At 31.2% G+C, this 21,732-nt stretch overlaps 1 protein-coding gene across 1 annotated transcript in view; it reads left to right on the top strand.

The window, feature by feature from the left end:
• LOC143224933 (myosin heavy chain, non-muscle-like) overlaps nt 1–21,732 on the top strand; it is a 134,073-nt gene that overhangs the window by 86,529 nt on the left and 25,812 nt on the right. The window contains 15 exon segments of the mRNA XM_076453428.1: nt 7,035–7,127; nt 8,683–8,746; nt 10,917–11,015; nt 12,066–12,209; nt 12,714–12,928; nt 13,837–13,989; nt 14,672–14,842; nt 15,336–15,500; nt 15,749–15,863; nt 16,044–16,225; nt 16,465–16,586; nt 17,042–17,111; nt 18,208–18,368; nt 19,696–19,804; nt 20,156–20,287. Coding sequence (XP_076309543.1) covers nt 7,035–7,127; nt 8,683–8,746; nt 10,917–11,015; nt 12,066–12,209; nt 12,714–12,928; nt 13,837–13,989; nt 14,672–14,842; nt 15,336–15,500; nt 15,749–15,863; nt 16,044–16,225; nt 16,465–16,586; nt 17,042–17,111; nt 18,208–18,368; nt 19,696–19,804; nt 20,156–20,287 — 1,995 coding nt within the window.

Raw genomic sequence — 21,732 nt, 5'->3', positions numbered from 1 at the left:
AGGCTTAACTGTAAGAAAAGTGAAACAAATTGTTTTGTGTTTTCAAATAATGAAATGATAACATAGAGATTCACATGTATGGATAATACTTTCCTTTGCCTTTAAGCGTTATGTTAACCTTTTAACCGGAAATAAGATCGAACAGTAGAAAAATAGGCCGATGAGAATAAGAGAGCAAGGTTTGAACAAACTTGCTGGTTTCTGTTTAACATTTTGGTATAAGCAGAAGTTCTCCAAACTCTGCTAAGCAAGACTTTTCTTCTAACATGCATTTCTACTCGAAACGTGCAGTTAAGTTAAACGACACATACTTGTATATTCAATACAATTACCAGTAATGAGTCCAGATTTCTTGGGTTTTATCTTGCTGGTGGTTTCATATCCGGAAGTACGAGCTTTCTTGACGCTTGTGGAGAGCCCCTCCTCCCTCAAAGAGTTGGCGGTGTGTGGTGTTGACTATCTGCATTTCTTCTATAGGCTGTCACTTCAAAGTTGGGTACGACTAGCACGGGTAACCTTCGAGTAGCTTTGCACGAAATTCAACAAATAAACATTCATACCCATATCGTTGCTTAAATTTATCTCTGAAATACAATTGAATCGATGTGGGTTCGGATTTTCAAGCCCAAGCCAAATTATTTCTAATCACAGCAGGTATGGGCATATCTTTGGATATACATGCAGTTCAAAATTTTTCCGAGGGGAAGCTTAGCTGCTAAGCCTAGGTACTTTGCACTGCAAGTACGAGGTTTGTTCAAAAAATACGCGGACTGACGTCATAAAACAAAATGTACTTTATTTATTTAGAAGTTACAGGTCTGGAACCCTTCAAAGTACTCTTCTCTCCAACGCACACACTTATCCCAACGGTGTTTCCACTTATTGAAACAGTCCTGGTACGCTTCTTTTGTAATGTCCTCCAGCTCCTTCGTCGCATTTGCCTTAATCTAGGGAATCGTCTCAAATCTTCTTCCTTTCAAGGGTCTTTTGAGTTTGGGGAACAAGAAAAATTCGCAAGGAGCAAGGTCAGGTGAGTAGGGGGGGTGGGGTAGAACAGTGATCGAGTGTTTGGCCAAAAACTCACGAGTTCTGAGAGCTGAATTTCGCAGCAACGCGGTGCATCTTCAATTTTTCGGTCAAAATCTCGTAACAAGATCCAACTGATATCCCACACTCTTCAGCAAGCTCCCTGACAGTCAGACGTCGATTTGCCCGCACCAGGGTGTTGATTTTGTCGACGTGTGGGTCGTCAGTTGACGTGGAAGGACGTCCAGGACGCTCATCATCTTCAATGGACTGTCGACCATCCTTAAAACGTTCATGTCACTTGAAACATGCCGTACGCTTCATAGCAACATCACCGTAAACCGTGTTAAGCATAGCAAAAGTTTCAGTCGCAGATTTTCCAAGTTTAACACAAAATTTCACAGCAAGTCGTTGCTCCTTCAGGTCATTCATTCTGAAATCCGCCAAACGAAAAAATCGCACTTCACTTAAAACCGCGTAGCTAATACACAAATGAAGATATCTGCAATTGGGAAATGGCGTCGTAATCAGCTGATCTGTGCGAACCTAGCGACACCAAGCGGATTCCCCTTGTAACGAGATTTTGACCGAAAAATTGAAGATGCACCGCATTGCTGCGGAATTCAGCCCTCAGAACTCGTGAGTTTTTGGCCAAACACTCGATCACTGTTCTTCCCCACCCCCCTATTCACCTGACCTTGCTCCTTGCGATTTTTTCTTGTTCCCCAAACTCAAAAGACCCTTGAAAGGAAGAAGATTTGAGACGATTCCCGAGATTAAGGCAAATGCGACGAAGGAGCTGGAGGACATTACAAAAGAAGCGTACCAGGACTGTTTCAACAAGTGGAAATACCGTTGGGATAAGTGTGTGCGTTGGGGAGGAGAGTACTTTGAAGGGGTCCCAGACCTGTAACTTCTAAATAAAGTACATTTTGTTTTATGACGTCAGTCCGCGTATTTTTTTAACAGACCTCGTACGTTTCGTACTCTCGTCCACACAGATTTGTTTCGTTTTGTTTTTTTTATTCTGAACTAAAGGTTTATGACCCTGCGGTAACCAAAACCTTTGAAGACATTTCTTCAGATATAATTTATACTTGTGTTTATATGTGTTATTCAGTAATTGAGGGTATGGAGCATAAAGAAAAGAAAAAAAAAGTTGTATAGTCAGTTTATTGTTGATGAATATTTAATGATTGGTAATAAAATAAAGATAAGCATTATGTAAAAACTCTAATGATGATGTAACGTACTAGTTCTAAACCCGCCTTTGTTCCAACACTCCCTGTCAGTAATTTTAAGGCTAAGCTGATTTTCCAATATAAATGCTTATCATATCTTAGAGGTGATGGATAATGACATATTGGTAGTTGTCCTGTTTATTACATGTTCCAATTCTATACCATTAGAAAAATTGTATAGTTCAACTAACTGTTACACATTTAGGGGGGGGGGGAGGAAAAAAACACAAAACATTTCTAACCTTTAATTTTCAAACTGATACTACACATGCATACGATGTGAAATTCATTTTATTACCTATTCGTATCGAGAACAATTAATTTTTTTTTGTTATTTTGGTACAAGATATTTTAAGGCTTCCCAGCGTTAGGCTAACTGTTCAGTGTACCATGTTAAACTCTGCTACCTTATATGTTTAATATTAATACAGAGTTACCCAATCAGATAATGAACAAGGTGGCTCGGACACTTGACTCGTAATATGAGGGTCGCGGATTCGAATCTTTATTCCACCAAACATGTTTGCCCTTTCAGCCCTTGGGCATTATAATGTAATCAATCCCTCTATTCCTTAGTAAAAAAATAGTCCAAGGGTTGGCGATATGTGGTGATGACTAGCTGCCTTCTGGTCTAGTTTTTCACTACTAAATGAAAGACAGCTAGCGCTGATGACCCTCGTGTAGTTTTGCGCAAAATTCAAATCAAATCAATCTTGGTCAGAAGCAATGCTCAGTTACGCTGTGGCATTCAAATGCTGCTCGGTTGGTATTAAAAGGCATAATGTGTGCCAAGAAAACATTTCCCACACCATTACATCACCAGTCCGTACCATTGACACAAGGCAGGATGGATCCAGGCTGTTTACACCAAATTCTGATCCTTCCTTCTGCATACCGCAGCAGAAATTGAGATTCATCAGACCAGGTGACAGTTTCCCAAGCTTTTATCGTCTAGTTTTGATGATCCTGTGCCCATTGTAGTCTCATCTTTCTGTTCTTACTGATAGGGCGGAACCCGGTGTGGGTTTCTGTTGCTTCAAGGTTCGACGCGTTGTGCGTATAGAAATGCCCTTCAACACACCAGTGTTGTAAATAGTGGTTATTTGAGTATTTATAGCCTTTCAGTAAGCTTGAACGAGTCTGGCCATTCTCCCCTGACCTCTTTCATTGATAGAGTGTTTTCGCCCACAGAACTGCCGCTTACTGGATTTTTTGTTGTTTTTTCACACAGAAGGTCAGCAGTTTGAGATGCTGGAACTATCACGTCAGGCACCAACAATCATTCCACAGTCAAGTCACTTAGATCACGCATCTTCCTCATTCTAATGTTTGATCGAACAACAGCTTAATCTCTTGAGAATATTTGCATGCTATATATTTTGAGTTGCATCCACATGATTCGCTGTTTGGCTATTTGTGTTAAAGAGCAGATGTACCTGCCTAATAAAGTTCCCTCTGAGTGTATATTGCATCATTGTTTTACTAACTTAGCTATCAAGTCAATTTTATTATTCAGGAATAATCAGTGAAATGAATGTGTGAAATTAGAGGACTCAAGTCAGGATAGAGCGTTCTAATTAATGAAATTAATAAGGTAAACTCAGTATATTTAATTAGCTACACTCCTTTCTGTGATGGTTTTTAATTATCGTCTGTGTAAGGGGTATACCTTGGTCAGAAATGATCATTAATTTATACTTAGGTAATATATGCAGAGTTACTTCATAGCAGAATTCTGAAGCATTTTAAAAAGTGTTAGGACTAGTATTGTAATGATTGTGCTTGAGTGCCGTAAAACAGGGCTCGAAAGGACAGCACATGCTTTATCTAATTTTGCTGTTAATTTTAAATGAACTATTCATTGGATTATCAAAGTGTTTCCATGATTTTAACTTTAGTGTTTGTTTCTGTGATGTATAACACTATTTTGGATGATATAGTTTTATTTTTATCATATTTGGTGTTAATATCATACGTTTGCACCTATTTACCGCCTTTCGGAAACCTTGTGCGTTAATAGATGTTTTCTGTTCATTGTTATTTAACACATAAGATGAGGGATTTTGATTTTGTAAACGTTTATGGCTTCTGGCTTTTCAAACGTATCTTTGATTGGAGAAAAGTGGGACTACAGGTAATTTTTCATAGTCGTCTATCGCCCTGGATCTCGTAATGCTCTCACGAGATTCAGTTAGGCTACAGTACTGAACCACAAACGGGCCATCTATCCACCAGTTTTATTTTTATTCAAGTCATGTTTGTGTTGCAACCTGGGAATATCTGTCTTAGTTTATACGTTTTACGATACTTGTAACTTTTGTCATATAATAGTTATAATGATTTTTTTCTTATTACAGAACCTGTTTTGTTCATGTATTTGTGATTGCTTTTATTATCATTTATATATATATATATATATTTCATATTAATAAACCTATAGGCAGCGGAACCGTAGGATCAGTGGGGGCTATATGCTCCCACTCTTATTTTGATTCGGGAGTGAATTGTCGCTTTAAGAGTCCTCTGGTGGGAAAACGGTAAGTATTCGGATTTATAACGCTAAGATCAGGGGTCTGATTCTCCTCTGTGGACTCGGCAGATAGCTCGATGTGGCTTTGCTGTAGCAACACACACATACGTGCCTTTTTGAGTAGTGAAGAGAGACTTTTCTATCACTTACCATGGAAAGTCATTGTTTCAGTTTTAACTTCGATTGTTACAATTAACATAGAAAATAAGGTGTTCTAAAATTTAAATATCGCCTCTGAATAGACCTTTAAAACCAATTAGTTGTTTATCACTGATAATCTACGTGTCTTACTGTAAAACGTATATAAAGATTGAACTGTATCACAATTTAAAAACAGATAATTGTAAAGTATCTGGATGGTTTACAGGACAGTCAGTAAGAAGGTAACTTTCTAACTATTAAACCATCTTTTTAGTATTAGTACTATTCTGTTATTCTGGTATGTAGGGATTTGTTTGTTTACATTTTCATTTGTTGTGTTTTCTTCTTTATTGCCACTTAAAATAAACTTTAGGCTCTTCATGAATTAACTTTCTAACGTAGTTTGTTAACCGCTAATGACATGTATAATTTGCACAAATAACCACAAAACAAAAAATAATTATTAAGAATCCATTATGATTTTTCAAAATGTGTTAAAACAGGTGATAACAAAACTTTGGAAAATGGGTTTTAGAAGAGTATTTGTAAGATTTGAATTTGGTGGTAGCTTGGAATGGATATGTATATATTTCAAACTCGGTAGATATTATTTATATTTCAGTTACTTCGACATATTAAATTTCGTACAGAAATATATCATTTTTTTCTTTAACTGGCATGTGAATAAGATCTATACTTTGGGAAATTGAAGTTGCATATCCATTGAATTAGGATTATTATATTTATAATATGTTGTTTTCTACATATTTGCAGAACCTAGTATGTTTTGTAATAGAAGGTAATTTCTGGTTGACCTTTTGTTACTCAATATCAGAACATTGACTTTACCTTTCTGTACAAACTTTACATATAGAACAAACATATCGTTTACTTGGATGTTGTATTGTCAGTGGCTGCATAGATGATGTTGTCCTGTGTACTTATCCATGAATGAATTCATTGTTAAGCATCAGTAGATTTTATAGGTTATCGTCATGGTGTTTATATGCAATGTTGGAGCAACAAGAGTTTTTGAATGAAATAGGTTTCTCCATGGGTTTTCTCTGACTGTGTTAGAGTATGAATGTACTTAAAACCTTTGGTCAACAGTAGTTGTGTAGTTCAAATAAAGTGGATTTTAAAAATATAGTTTATTATTGGCTTTCTTTGTAGCAATGTAGATATAGATTATTATTGTCTACTTCTTAATCATTATGTAGGAAATAACAAGTCAGGCATATATAAATATCAAATAAACTAAAGTGAGATTTAGAAAATTAATTTGTTCCTTGAAGAGTAATATCAGTTATCATTGTGTAGCAAACTATTTTTATTGTGTTACACTAAAGCATAACTAGTCAGCAAATAAATCGTGTTCATTACAGCCCCAAGAATCCATAATGAATTGATATTGATACATATTAATGAATTGGAATCATCTCCCCATTCTAAATTATAACCGTCTAACTACCGTAAAATGACAGTTGGACCTGAGGTGCTGTTGATTCTGGTTTTTTGTACTTCTTATTATGCATTATCCTTTATGGTTTGCAGCAGAGATGTATGTAAATTGATATTTATGAAGCCTTTAATGACCTAAAGTTTTTCTACTGGCTGACTAATAGCATTTGAAGTTGTAAACTCAAGTAGACCTAGTCACTGATGTCTTAGACTGCCCTCTAGACCCAGAATAAGGCATTCAGAGTCTTTATTACCCTGTCTGGTGGACTATAAATCTTATTCCCTGAAGTTAGAAGCCTGTTATTAAGCTATGTATTTTTTCTTTTAAAATTCTACCTATACTATAACAACTTATCCCTAATAATATTTTTGTTGCTTATGTAATTTTCAGTTTATCTCACTTGTACTGTGCAATAGGTTTCTCAAACTTCTTTGCAATTTTCATCATTTATGAATTGATCTTTTTTTTTCTATTTTAAGTAGCTCCAGTTGTATATCTTATATTCATGAATATTCTGGTTTTCAATAAGTCAGTATAATATATCAGTCATTGACATATCTTTATCAGTTCACATTTTTCTACTATTGATTACAAACAGTAAGGCTGCTTATTAAATCATTTTTCTGATTGATAGGGTGAGCTTGAACAACAACTTCTGCAGGCTAACCCTATTTTGGAAGCTTTTGGAAATGCAAAGACTGTTAAAAATGACAACTCTTCAAGATTTGTAAGTAAAATATTCAAGTATTTGCTTATTTGAAAGAGTATTGATTGTTATTATTTTATAAGTTTAAGTTATTGATGTGTGTGTGTTGTTTTTCTCAAGAAAAGTAACCAATATTTTTCCAGTAATGACAACTTTCTTTATAGTTTTAACTGATTTTTTATAGCTTTAGTATAGGTGCTGTTAAAGCATGTACAACCTCCGTAGTGATTTCTTTAGTGAGTAGTATCACATACAGCAAAAACATGATAACTACAACTTATAATGTACATTTATAAATTAAAGAATAAAATTATTAGGACTTTTCATTACATCAGTTCTAGCATAATGTATTACAGCTCCAGCATTACCTGATATGTAATAAATTATGCTAGTACTGATGTAATGAAAAATCTTAATAATTTTATTAAAGTGTTGCTGGAACTGGGCCTGTTACAAAAAGAATGTTTATTTTCCAAAATATAATCATTACACAGTGTAATGTAATGTTGGTATGTTATGGATCAGTAAGCCTGATAGAACCATATACAACATAAAACATGAATAAAAATTATTCATACAAAATTAAGAACAGAGAGTTAAACTTTTCAGCTTTAAAACATACATAATAATTGACTGATTGAATTTAGAGCTTGAACTAATAAAGTAACTTAATAATTTGTATTTATATGCATAGTTTATTCCACACATAATTTACATTAGAATTACTTTATTTAACACGTACTTTATTCCACTTTACAGAAATAGTGTTACAATAAATGTATTACATTTTACTAATCATTCTCTACAACTACAGTGTTTTTTCATATTCTGGGTGCTTCCTAATAAACCACATGAGAAATTTTTCCTCCTTCCTGGGCCTAAATAAAGAGGTTTCTACTATTGAATTCCCAACATAGAACCAGCCATGTGAAAATCTATGGGTTTTCAGATGTTGTAGTGCTGCCACCTTAAGGGTCTGACTTTGTGCTTTGATTGCTATTTTTCATGACAAAAATGTAAATGTTTGACATTTTTAATTTTAAAAATAATATAAAAAAATTTCAAGAAAAAACTGAAAATAAAAAAAATTAGAAATAAAAATTGGTTCAAAACTATTGAGTTATAAGCTAAACAAACTTACTTTTGCTATGGATGTGATCCAGGATGGGTGGAACTAAGTAATAACCACCCTCTGACATGCCCCTTGATCCAGTGTATCATCCTGCTATATTTAGTTGATATTGGTATGAAGACCATATTGTAGTTTTCAGACAAACAAATGTATTACTTTTTTATGTTTGGATAGGTGGTTAACCTTATTATTGGAAATTGAGATATATAGTGGGTATTCATAGTTAATTTGTTACGTTTAAAATGTATTGTTGACTTTTATGATTTTTATGCATAAAAAAATTTACATAATCAACAAATATACTTTTAACAATGAGCACATAATTTATTAGGCTGTTTCAAGCTCATTTTATTAGGTTCAGAATATTATATAGGTAATTTAGTATTTCCATTTCTGTAATTGTAAACCTGTTTTGATTTATCTATTTTACTTTAAAAAACACAGGGCAAGTTCATTCGTATTAATTTTGATGCCTCTGGTTTTATTGCGGGTGCCAACATTGAAACCTGTATCCTTTGATGAAATATTGTACCTAAATATGAAAGCTATCTTTTACCACAAAGGTTATGATTTAGTATGAAGGTTATTTGTTCAGTAATTTCTATTGTACAGATAGTAAAGTTACTCTCTAAGTATGGGAATTCTTATGAAAAATCTTGTAATGTTCTTTTGTACATTATTTGTAATTCATATATATTTTTTAGAAAACAAAGGCCTAAAATCAAAGTAATTTCTAGAATATTTATGTAGTTATCATATTTTAAATGTAAACATGTTTTTAAGACTATAGCAAATCAGTTTGTAGAGGTACTGATCCAGAAGAGTTAAAATGACTGGAATAGAATATTAATTTTTGTTGATTATATTTGTTTTTTAAATTTTGCACAAAGCTGTAAAAGGGCTATCTACACTAGCCATCCCTAATTTAGCAGTGTAAGACTAGTGGGAAGGCAGCTAGTTATCACCACCATCCACCGCTAACTCTTGGGCTACTTTTTTTATCAACACAAATAGTGGGATTGCCCATTACATTGCACCCCCCCCTCCCAGGTTATTTTTTACATCACTTTTCCATACACTTAACATCTACAATAGATAATTCTTTGGATATCTGGAAGTCAGTACAAATGTATGTAATTCTTTGAAAGTGCAATGTACCAAATTATTAATACATATATATATATATTATAATCTAAGTACCTAAGCTAAATATTATATATGTAAAATATTTCATATAATATGTAGTTAACAGGATTCAGTGTGTTTTATTAAAGACAATCTTGATTAGGAGCAAGTTAGCATGCAACTTTACAACCACAGCTTGTATAAAGTCATGGTGGAACACACATGTATCAGAACTACATTTTGGCATTTCATAGCTAGTGTGATACCAAAGTATTTACACACATCAATCATAAAGATGGGTTCAGATTATGGATTTAACATTTTAAAGACAGATAAATGCCTTGTACTTATTGTTATCAGAAAACAAAAGTAATATTTCAGTTTGTTATGAGGAGCATCCAGTAGGAGATCTGGAACAAATAACACTCAACTGTGATAAGCTAAGTTTGGCATCTTGTAACAGATGTCAATACACAAACACAAATGTCGATGACAAAAGCCTTTCATGTTTTCCATGCAGAAGTGTGAAACGTGATCATGAAGGATCTCCATCTGGAAAGGTGATGCAGATCATACTGCACAAGTTGCTTTCGTGACATATCCGTTCAACCATCCCATGTCACAAGCAGCTGGAAAATGATGTAGGTATTCATGCTATTCCACAAGAAGATATAATGTTGAAATTGCTGGATATGGCACCTGTGGATTTCTGTGTGAGCAGACTCTTGAAACTGGTGTTGAGAAATTGACTTTATACATTAGATTATTGAAAGCATGGAAGGAGGATAGGTGTACTTAAAACATGGTAGCTTTATGGTGAAGTCTTTTGCAATAGAAAATTATGCTGCAAGGCTATTTCAAATTGTGAAGTCCAGATAGAGCTTGACCAGATCTGGATACGTGAACTGTAACAATATTGTGGGGCTCCAAAATCAATATAACATGTCCAAACTCTGTATAATTATTTTGAAATTCAGCAGCATTTCTGATAAACCTTGTGTAATTTGGTTATTGATAACTCGCATATTTACTTCTAAATTGAGGGAAATTAATTTGATTTAGAAGTGTTTAGATTAAAATTATTGTTAGTACTGGTTTACAGAACTTCACTTCTAATTTTATTCTTTGTAAGACAAACTTTAAAGGCCACATTTTGGTAAATATTTGTGGATTACAAGTACTAACTTTTCACAAGTATTGAATAAATGTTGCTAACCTGATTTTACTGCTTGATTAACATTAGAGATTTCATAGATTATTCTAGTCTTTAGTAATAAAGATATTGTCTACTAATCACTTGACAGAATTTCCTATTTTATGAATATTGTATCATTTACAGTAAAAACAAAAAATACAACTGAGATTGTAAGTTTTGAGATTTTTATGTGTATATTCTTTTGAAACACTCCTGTATTAACTTACGTATTATGAGTAGAAGTGTATTTGTTTAGTGAACCAATACCTGTGTATGTTACCACAAGATTAAAACTGTACAGTATAAAGTGTATTAATCTTCACCTGTGTATGTTAGATACCTTAATTCAATGATTAAGATCTTTTGGAAAAGTCTCGAGCCATTCGTCAAGCAAAGGATGAACGTACCTTCCACGTTTTTTATCAGTTACTTAATGGTGCTTCCCCAGAACAGAAAAGTAAGTTCTATTATTCCATTATTAGTCCTAATCTAGGCATAATCAAAGAATTTGATAATATAAATAGCATCTGAACCACAACTATGTCTGTTGTATCTCAGCTGGCCTGAAGAGCTCTAGTATTGAATAAAATGTTTCATTTGGCACCAGCTAAACAGATATGATGTAATTGATATATTATCATAGTCTTATTTACTTTCACTCAGAAGGTTTCAGCATTTATATCCAATAAAAGTAAGTTGTGTGTATGTGTTAAAAAAAAGTGCATATATTTTGTGCATATATGTACATATATGCATGTATATATATATATATATATATATATATATATATATATATATATATAAAAAAACAAGCTAAATGTAAAAAAAGTGAAAGACTTGCATCCTCTGTTTTAAGTCTTAATCTAGTTATATGTATATGTATATACCCAGTTAAAGTGTGTTATCTAAAAATAGATATTGCAAATTGTTCATGTTCAGTGTTACAATACAAGAGAGGCTACCCATAAATAATAACTTGTGTAAAAAAGGGTTTGCTTTGTGTGAAAGTGTTTCTTCTAATCCAATCTTATCTAATGAAAATAAAAGTAGCCAGTCTTTCAAAAGTTTGTATGTTTTATCATTTTTGTTTTCCTAATCTATTTTGTTCTCAATACTAATAAGGTATATGAAACAAATAATTTGTAAATTATTATTTTTTCCATGTTTTTGTTTGCTTTAATTTCTAGGTTTAGGTCCTTATCTGATGCATTAAAATTTTATCAGAAGAATATTACATTACTTTACAATAATTTAATAGATGTGAGATAAAGGTGAAGCAACTTAAATATTACAAAGAAGAAAGAATCTGTTGTTTTTATTTTCTTCAGTTATATTAAAGTTATATTATATGAGTTGCATTTTTATGGTGAATACAGAGTGCAGGAACTTAGATATCAAGTGCATGTTTGTTCTTTCCTTCTTAAAACTTGAAATGTTTTCATTTTTATGCAATAGAAATGTTGGAAGTTTAGTATAATAAGATGACTTATTTTATTGTTGCAAACAGAGGAGTATCTTCTGGAAGATGTGAAAAATTATACTTTCCTTCGCAATGGGAATGTCCAAGTTCCAGGAATTGTTGAAAACCAGGAATTCAAAAACACTGTTAAAGCCATGGATATAATGGGCTTGACACAAGATGACCTAAGTGGTAAGTTATATATTTTGATTGCTGTAGATGATATATTGTATTTTAATTTTAATTAAATAAACAAAATATTTCATAAGTATTTCTTATCACTGATACAAAAAAAAAGATTTGGGTAGAGAACAAGGATGATTGTTTCAGTTCCTTGTTATTTTTGTTTTAAATGGGAAAAAAGTGTATTTAAAAGGTATATTTTTTCATTCCTTTTAAAACCTCATTTATTAACAGAAATTACACATTATAGGCTGCCTGATAATCATACATTCATTTAGATACAATACTCAATATTTTGTTTATTATATTTTATGTTTTACAGCATTTTGCAATGATGTGTTTAATGTGACAAAGCTGTTTTTTTGCTTCTTTATGTGACTGAAAAGTCTTGTAATTTCTCATGTGTACATTAAATAGATACAAAGCAACCATAAAACAAAAAATGTAAATCCTAATTTTTTTTTTCAGATAATGAAAGAAATGTAATTTTGTATGTAACTTTATTTTTTGTAGCCATATTCCGAGTAATTTCTTCTGTGATGTTGTTTGGGAACATGAAGTTTAAACAAGAAAGAAATTCAGATCAGGCAGCACTGCCTGACAACACTGTTGCCCAGAAAATTAGTCATTTGCTGGGTCTCAATGTTACAGAGATGACTAAAGCTTTCCTAAAGCCTCGACTGAAAGTTGGAAGAGATTATGTAACCAAGGCTCAGACCAAAGAGCAGGTAAAATGCAAAATATTACAATTAGGTTAAATTATAGAACATACTTAAAACAGTAGACCTGAAGTACAAAAGTTTTAATGTAGAGAACTTAAAAATGCTGAAACTCAGAATAAAAATGTGAGGTTTTGATAGTGAATATTAAATGAAAGAGAAGACTCCCCTGAGAATTAAAGTTGCCAAATTTCAGTTTATAGGTGAAGCAGTTGTTAAGGTTTAAAATTATTGAATCTCAGATTGAAAGATGATTAATGTATAAAGTTAAATGGCATTAAATTTTAGCTTTTAGTTTGTAGCATGTAAGATTAGAAGTGGTTAGAAAAGCTATGTTGAATGCTGTCTTTTATTGATTATATATTTATGAATTACTGTTATTTGTTGCATTTTTAATAAACACTTCACATAGGTGTCAACACAGTGACAAACATGTTTTCTGGATAGTTTGGTTCCATTTGCATGATTGCATGTAACCTTGTTTTACATCTAAGATAATATTTTTCAACAAATTCTAAACATTTTAGGTGATGAGGAACCCACTTTTAGAAAAAAGTTTGGAGATGAATTCATAGTGAAAGAAACTATTACAAATGTACTAGGTTATGACAAGCATATATCATCATCAGGAATTCTGTATGCAAATGAAATCAGGCAGTGTGTGATACACATCATTAAGTTATCTACTGTTTTACAGATGTCAAAACATTAGACTTTTATAAAGTTTAGTTTTAGTATTGAATTTAAATTAATATTTTCTACTGTACTGTTTTAACTTTCTGTGTATTACTCTAAAATTAATGGATGTAAAAAAATTTGATTTTTTTTTAAGTTTTAAATTTTCATGATACTAATATTGTAACTTTTTTGTGCTTTGATTTTTACTTAGTATTTAAAACTTGTTATTTTTCCTGAAGGTGGAATTTGCAGTAGAAGCTATAGCTAAAGCTTGCTATGAACGAATGTTCCGTTGGCTAGTTAACAGAATAAACCGATCACTTGATCGGACCAAGAGACAAGGGGCATCTTTCATTGGAATTTTGGACATTGCAGGATTTGAAATTTTTGAGGTAAGAAATCAAGGCATCCACTGGAAAACTTCATTATTTATATAATACTAGCCCTCAGTGGCTCAGCAGTATGTCTGTGGACTTACAACGCTAAAAACCGGATTTTGATACCCGTGGTGGGCAGAGCACATATAGCCCATTGTGTAGCTTTGTGCTTAATTCAAAAACAACATATAATACTAGCTTAAGTAATATAAGTTATATTGAGAGTGAAGGTACCTGTTACGATATAAGGTTTTGTATCTCCTTTCAAATTGGAGCAGATGGTAAAACATGAATGTTTTGAATTTTAAAAGTTCCTTATTTCATAAACTGTAATATGTTATTTTATGTTTAGATTTACTTTAATAGTAAAATAATAAATTTTTAAAAATGAAATAATAGTATACTGGCTTTAGAGATCAGAAGATACATGTCTTTTAAGACACATTTTATTGTACAGGTTCTATTGTGTGATCCTAAAGAAAAGTAAGAATACTTTAAAAGTATTTGTTATGTTAGAAATGAGGATATGGATTTAGTAAGGCAGTACTTCATGATGTATTCTGTCAATCTTACATGGTGAGTGTTTTATTATGATGATTAGCAGGATATAAAAAATATATGATTGTTTTTTGTTTTGCAAGATAACAGATCATGTATACTTCACTAAATCTGTTGATTGGACTTGCTTAAACTTTAGATTAATTCCTTTGAACAACTGTGTATCAACTACACCAATGAAAAGCTACAGCAACTCTTCAATCACACCATGTTCATCCTGGAACAGGAAGAGTATCAAAGAGAAGGAATTGAGTGGAAGTTTATTGACTTTGGACTAGATCTCCAACCTACAATAGATCTTATTGAAAAGGTATTGTGTCTTTGAAAGATTATATATTTTTTTCTGATTGTTAAGGTCATGAGATTAACATAAATTTCAAACATTTTTTATCATGAATAATTTGGACTTTTGTGTGGTTTTAAATACATTATTTAAAGTTTAGCTAGCTCATTTTTTAAAAATAAAACCTGAACCTCAAAGGTTATTGCCTTTTTCATTTAACTAATGTTTGTGTCACACCAAATGTTGTGGAACTTCTTGAGTATTTGTATGTAGGTCAACATATTGTCAACATTTTAATCTGGTGTATGTTTAGATTTATGTTATTACTGTATGACACTTATTTCATTAGATTTATAATGGATGTTTTTCTTTTTGCAGAAAGCTGATCATTGTTAGATCCTCTGTAGTAGTATGGATCTATAAAAGTAAAAAATGGCATGTTTTTTCATAAATTGTTAGAATAAAAATTAAACTAATAGTATATAGTGTGCCTTCAGATTTTTTTTTTTTTTCCATACAGCCTATGGGAATCTTTGCCTTACTGGATGAAGAATGCTGGTTCCCGAAAGCCACAGATAAGACCTATGTGGAAAAACTTCTCAATTCTCACAACACACATCCCAAGTTTGTGAAATCTGATTTCCGTGGAACAGCTGATTTCAGTATCATACATTATGCTGGCAAGGTAAAGTTGACTTGTTTTTATCACAACTGAAACCATCATTCTGTAACTTGCAGCTTATATCAATTATTAAGTTATACCTGCTTAGCTACTTGTTCTATTCAGTTATATATTTTCTATACAAAATATATCCCTTTTTTATGTTTACTCAGTTTCTTATATAATATCAAGTACTAATTGATTCTGGGTTTAAAAGTATAATTTATCTTTATTTATATTTGTAACAAGTTTATATATATGCTACTAAATAGGTGGACTACTCCAGCAATAAATGGCTGATGAAGAACATGGATCCTCTGAATGAGAATGTTGTTTCACTTCTACAATGTGCTCAGGATCCATTTATTGTACAGATTTGGAAGGATGGTGAGTTTTTTTAAGGTCTTCATTTTTCTCTTACCTAAGTTATGTAATAATTAGTAGTATATTAGTTTTTTCATTTGAATACAAGCTTATGAAATGAATTGCACCAAACATTGTAAATTTGGTATGTGTGTGTGCTGTATAAACTGAGATAATATCTCATTATTTTTCTCCTATCTTCAGCTGAAATTGTGGGAATGGGAGCAGCTACTATGTCTGACACTGTGTTTGGTTCCAGGACCAGAAAAGGAATGTTCAGAACAGTCAGTCAACTTTACAAGGATCAACTGGCTAAGTTAATGGTCACATTACGAAACACCAATCCCAATTTTGTCCGATGTATCATCCCCAATCTTGAGAAAAGAGTAATTTTTAGTTACTTTTTTGTTTCCACATGAACAATATAAAAATAAGGTTATTTTAACAGGTTTCTCACAAGTTTTTTATTTTTTCTGAGCATTTTTTTATCAGAAATTTGACACTGAAATCTTTAGAAGTTATAAGTCATAAAAGTTCATGACTGTCAGTTAAGTTCTGTCTCATTCATATCTTAACACTTTTGTAATCACAGATTTAACTTAAGTTAGGTTTATTATTCTGTTAGGCAGGTAAGATTGAGGCACTTTTAGTATTGGATCAGTTACGCTGCAATGGAGTTTTAGAAGGAATTAGGATCTGTCGTCAGGGCTTTCCCAACAGAATTCCCTTCCAGGAGTTCAGACAGAGGTGAAATTGTTTATCTGTTTGTTTAGTTTTAAAACATTTTTTTCTTTCTACAATTTTAAAAATAATTTAAAGTTACTTGTTTCTAATTTTTGTGGATCCCATGTTTTCTTTTGTCATAATACATAAATAAATATGGAATGAAATTATTTATGGCAGTGCTTAGAAACAGATTGATTGTGAAACTGATTGTTTATGTAATGCTCTTATAATAGTTATTCATCGGAATGAAAAAGTGATGTTTTCTGTTCACACATCTATCATTATTTCTTCCTTTACTTCAAAGAAAGATTAATGTAAAGTAAATGTTTGTATACAGTCATAAGCTATTATAAATAGTTTTAGTTGTTGTTACTGTATCTGTAGTAAAAAATATGCTGCACTTTATAGGTGCTATGGTACAGATTCATGATCTAAATAAGGTTATATATATATATATAAACAATCTTTTCTCTTAGGTATGAACTTCTTACTCCTAATGCCATACCTAAAGGCTTTATGGATGGAAAACTGGCTTGTGAAAAGATGGTAAGTGACAGTATAATAACTAGCATTTTACTTTTAGTCTTTCAGAGTTTGATGCCTTCAGTACATTAAACCTGACACTTGAAAATTCAAAGAAAATGAGTTATCTTCGTGTACATTCAGATGTTTTTGAAGTGTTACATACATGAAAATGATGACTAGTAAAATGCTAGGGGACTGGAAGAAATGTACTTTTAAACATTCAGAAAGTATTAAGTTCCTCTAAACTGATAGCAAGTTATGTTTAAAATATTTCACATATTTGAATTTGATGTACCTAAAAATAGGTATTTAAACTTTATATTTTAAGTGTTATTGTGCAATCAGAATTTTTTTTAAATAAAGGTAAGTTTTTGGTTTTTGTATAAAATACAGGATGGATACAAAACATTTAGAAATAATCATATTTTTTACTACTTTCTGGGATAATGTATTATCCCTTTTCTTGAACCTTATCAAATAAATAATCCCTGTAGAACTGGATAATTACATGGATTTGCTAATTGATTAATTGTTGGGTTAATTAATCATTTACATTTATGTAAGTGATTATTGTCACAGGAAGATTGGATTTTCAAATAATTAAAAATGGTAAAAATGAAGTCATTAATTGTCATTGTTTTTGTAATTTGTTTCATTAAGCAAATAAGTTGAAAAGTCTTGAATTAATCAAAAATGATAATAAGGGATCATGAGTAATATTTCAATTAATGAATAGTTGAAATAATCAAAAAGAAATTTTGATTAGTTAATTATTTTCATTACAGTAATTGGTATAACTGTAATTTTAAGGAATCGACAATTTTGCGTTAACCTAACTGATGTAATCAGTGCTAACAGGTAATCAATTAATCAAGACATTTGCCCAGTTGTACTCCCCAGTTGTATAATTACATATTGTTCAATACCTTAAAAAAACAAAAACAACTATATTTATGTTTTTAAAACAAATGTATCTTAACTGCTGGTAGTTATTTTGAAAAAAGTTTCTTTAGGAAGAAAATTCTAATTTCACAGGGGGGTCTAGTATTAAAAAGATAGAAATAGTTACATATTGTTAAAACCATTCAGATAAATGACCAGAATTATATTTCCACAGATTCAAGCCTTAGACCTTGATCCTAACCTGTACAGGGTTGGCCAGAGTAAGATTTTCTTCAGAGCTGGTGTGCTAGCACATCTGGAAGAAGAGCGTGACATGAAGATCTCTGATTTGATCATTCAGTTCCAAGCATTCTGCCGTGGCCTCATTGCTCGAAGGTGTGTGTCAAGATTTTAAACTGTACTGCTTTGGTCTGGTTTCTGTTTTGAAAATTAATTGTTATTCTACTTTATGTCATAATTAAATACCAAGCATTTTTACTTTATGATTTTACGTTAAAAATTAAGCTAGTTTCCTGCTATCTTATGTTAGAATATAAGATAGTTTTCTCCTATCTTACATGTATGATATTTCATTAGAATGTAACCTAATTTCCTGCCATTGTACCTGTAGATATTCTGTTAAAATGTAATCTGATTTCCTGCTATCTTACCTATGGATATTTTGTTAAATTGTAAGCTAGTTTCCTGACATCTTACATGCTGAGTTAGTTCTAAAGTAGTTTTTGTAGATTTTTCGTTCAAAGGTAAGATTTTAATTGTTTTTGTTTCTTTGTTGCATACTATTTGTTTTTTGAAGCAGTTTTTAAACTCTTTGAATTAGCCATATTTTAATTAAAACCATTTATATTTTAAATTTTTTTAAAGTAAGGTTCTTGTTCTTCCTTATTGCTTTATTACACTTTTTTATTTTATTTTTCTCATATGTATAAGATATGTACAATCATACAGTATATGGTATTGATAAAATAAACTAAGTCTATAAATGATGAGTAAAATAAATATTTATTAGAGAAAAATGTGTTAACTGTTCTATAAAATAAATATTTATTAGAGAAAGATGTGTTAACTGTTCTATAAAATAAATATTTATTAGAGAAAGATGTGTTAACTGTTCTATAAAATAAATATTTATTAGAGAAAGATGTGTTAACTGTTCTATAAAATAAATATTTATTAGAGAAAGATGTGTTAACTGTTCTATAAAATAAATATTTATTAGAGAAAGATGTGTTAACTGTTCTATAAAATAAATATTTATTAGAGAAAGATGTGTTAACTGTTCTATAAAATAAATATTTATTAGAGAAAGATGTGTTAACTGTTCTATAAAATATTTATTAGAGAAAGATGTGTTAACTGTTCTATAAAATAAATATTTATTAGAGAAAGATGTGTTAACTGTTCTATAAAATAAATATTTATTAGAGAAAGATGTGTTAACTGTTCTATAGTTTTGTAATTTTTCTCATGTTTTCTAATTCATCAGTTTTACTTTTTAATGTTATCTTTTGGTAATGTCAGTAAATGTTCAACATCAACTTATAGCATTTTAAGAAAAATACATAAAAATATGAACTAAAGTTTTTTTTTCAGTCAGAAATGTTCTGTTTCTGTGAAAGTGCTGGTGTATCAACACAGTATATCGTACTTTTGTATTTTATGTTGCGGTTTGATTGATATACTGATATTTTTTATAATTTAGAAACTACCAGAAACGACTGCAGCAGTTGAATGCTATTCGTATCATTCAGAGAAACTGTGCTGCTTATCTTAAGCTGAGAGACTGGGCATGGTGGAGACTGTATACTAAGGTTAGTTATTAAATGCAAAGTTGGAATCTAAGGTGTTTTATAGACAAAGTAAAGTCCAGCTTGGTCAAGGCTGTAGGTTGAGTATCAATTAAGCACAAGGTGTAATTGTCAGAGGCTTAAAACTACATTTTATGACAGCATAATTTATAGACAACCCACAGGCTGTACAGTTAACTTTATATCAATTCTCGTACTATGATTGTCTTTTTAACACATTCTTGAAAATGCTGTATTTGCACATTCTAATGGATTACTGCTGTTTATACACATTCTAACGGATTACTAGATAAGGTATAGATCCCACAAAGTCAAAGTAAAATTTACTAATGTATTGATGTTTGTGGAAATCAGGTGAAACCTCTCCTTCAAGTTACTAAACAAGAAGAAAAGCTTACTGAAAAAGAAGATGAACTGAAACAAGTCAAAGAAAAAATGGAAAAAGTTGAACAAGAAACAGTGGAACTTGAAAAGAAACTTCAGCAGGTGATGTACTTTGACAGTGAAAGTGGCTTTTGTTTCTTTGGTGGGTGTGACCTACTGTTTAAAATGTCAATGAGGGTCCATGTTTTGCATCCATTTTCTACAATGTCATGCTATGCATGTTGGGGTTATGGGTTTATTATAAGAGTGATTGTCAAATCCTACTATTTAACTAAAATAGCACAAGGATTGGAGATGGGTGCTTTAGATTAGTTGCCTTTCCTAGACCCTGTCAATTTAAAATTAGGGAAACTGTAGTGTATTTAACCTTTGTGTATTTTTATGCATTGCTTTCATCTTGTTTTCAGTCAGAATTTTAACTTTTTTTTCACTGCAATTCATACGTCTTTTCATTTCAGATTTGGTTGCATGACATCTTTTATTGCTATAAGTGTAGAAATTGAAATTAAAGAAAAATTATGAGGAGGTCTGACAGGATCACTGATAAAAACTAACTACCCAAGTTAATGTTCAAGTAACTTGTGATTGAAATACATAAAAACAAATGTACCTTTTCTATAAAATGTCAAAATGGTCAAAATGTTTCTGATGTTTTCAATTTGTTCAGGAAGGTAGCTGTTGGGTACAAAATTTGTTTTTGTATGTGCATATAAAATTATTTTAAAAATATAATTTTATTATGTTTGACCTCTTTAATTATAAAGTAATTCATGTAATTATCATTCTTTACTCGAATAGTTTTGTTTTGTTTATAGTATTAATTTTGATTTAAAAAAATACAGCATCTATTTCTGAGAAAGGTAAAAAAACCTAAAAATTTGAATTTCCTCATTTACCCTAATGCTAAATCCACATCTTTGAGTGTGTTAAAACTAATTTTGAAGAGAAAACCATCTTTATACAGTAATTCATGACATATCAAAACATGCAGTTGAGATACCACATGAAGATACTTTTAGTGTCATATGGTATTTCTAAATGGCCACTTTTTATTATGTTTTGTGATTTTTTATATTATTTTAAAATGTTTTTTAATAATCCCAAATAATATAGAATAAATCTAGCCATTGATCTTGTTTATTCATAAAATATATGAAAGAAAGTTACCATTATTATTATTCCTAAAAACAGAAAAACATCAGGAAAAAAGTAAGTACAATTAGAAAATTGTTATGCCTATGTGCTTATACAAAACTAATTTTCTATGTATAAAATTACACATATTGACAAAATGTAAGTGTTCACCACTTTGTTTCTGTTAGCTCCTTCACTTGAAATTTGTGTAAAATATTTTTCCAATTTTTATACATGTTTTAGTGATATACTATTTGAATAACTACAAAGTTTTTGCTTCTTGAACACTGTTGGGTGTTCCTTATAGATTTTTGGCTGCTGATCATGAAAAACACATCCAAATTTGCCTGTCATGTACCATTTCATCAAAATCTTCAGTTTTGTCATGTTTTTCTTATATTTGTGTCCAAAAA

Source organism: Tachypleus tridentatus, chromosome 9 (genome assembly GCF_004210375.1).
Source record: "Tachypleus tridentatus isolate NWPU-2018 chromosome 9, ASM421037v1, whole genome shotgun sequence".
Taxonomy (NCBI): domain Eukaryota; kingdom Metazoa; phylum Arthropoda; class Merostomata; order Xiphosura; family Limulidae; genus Tachypleus; species Tachypleus tridentatus.
This window is presented reverse-complemented; position numbering and strand designations above follow the sequence as displayed.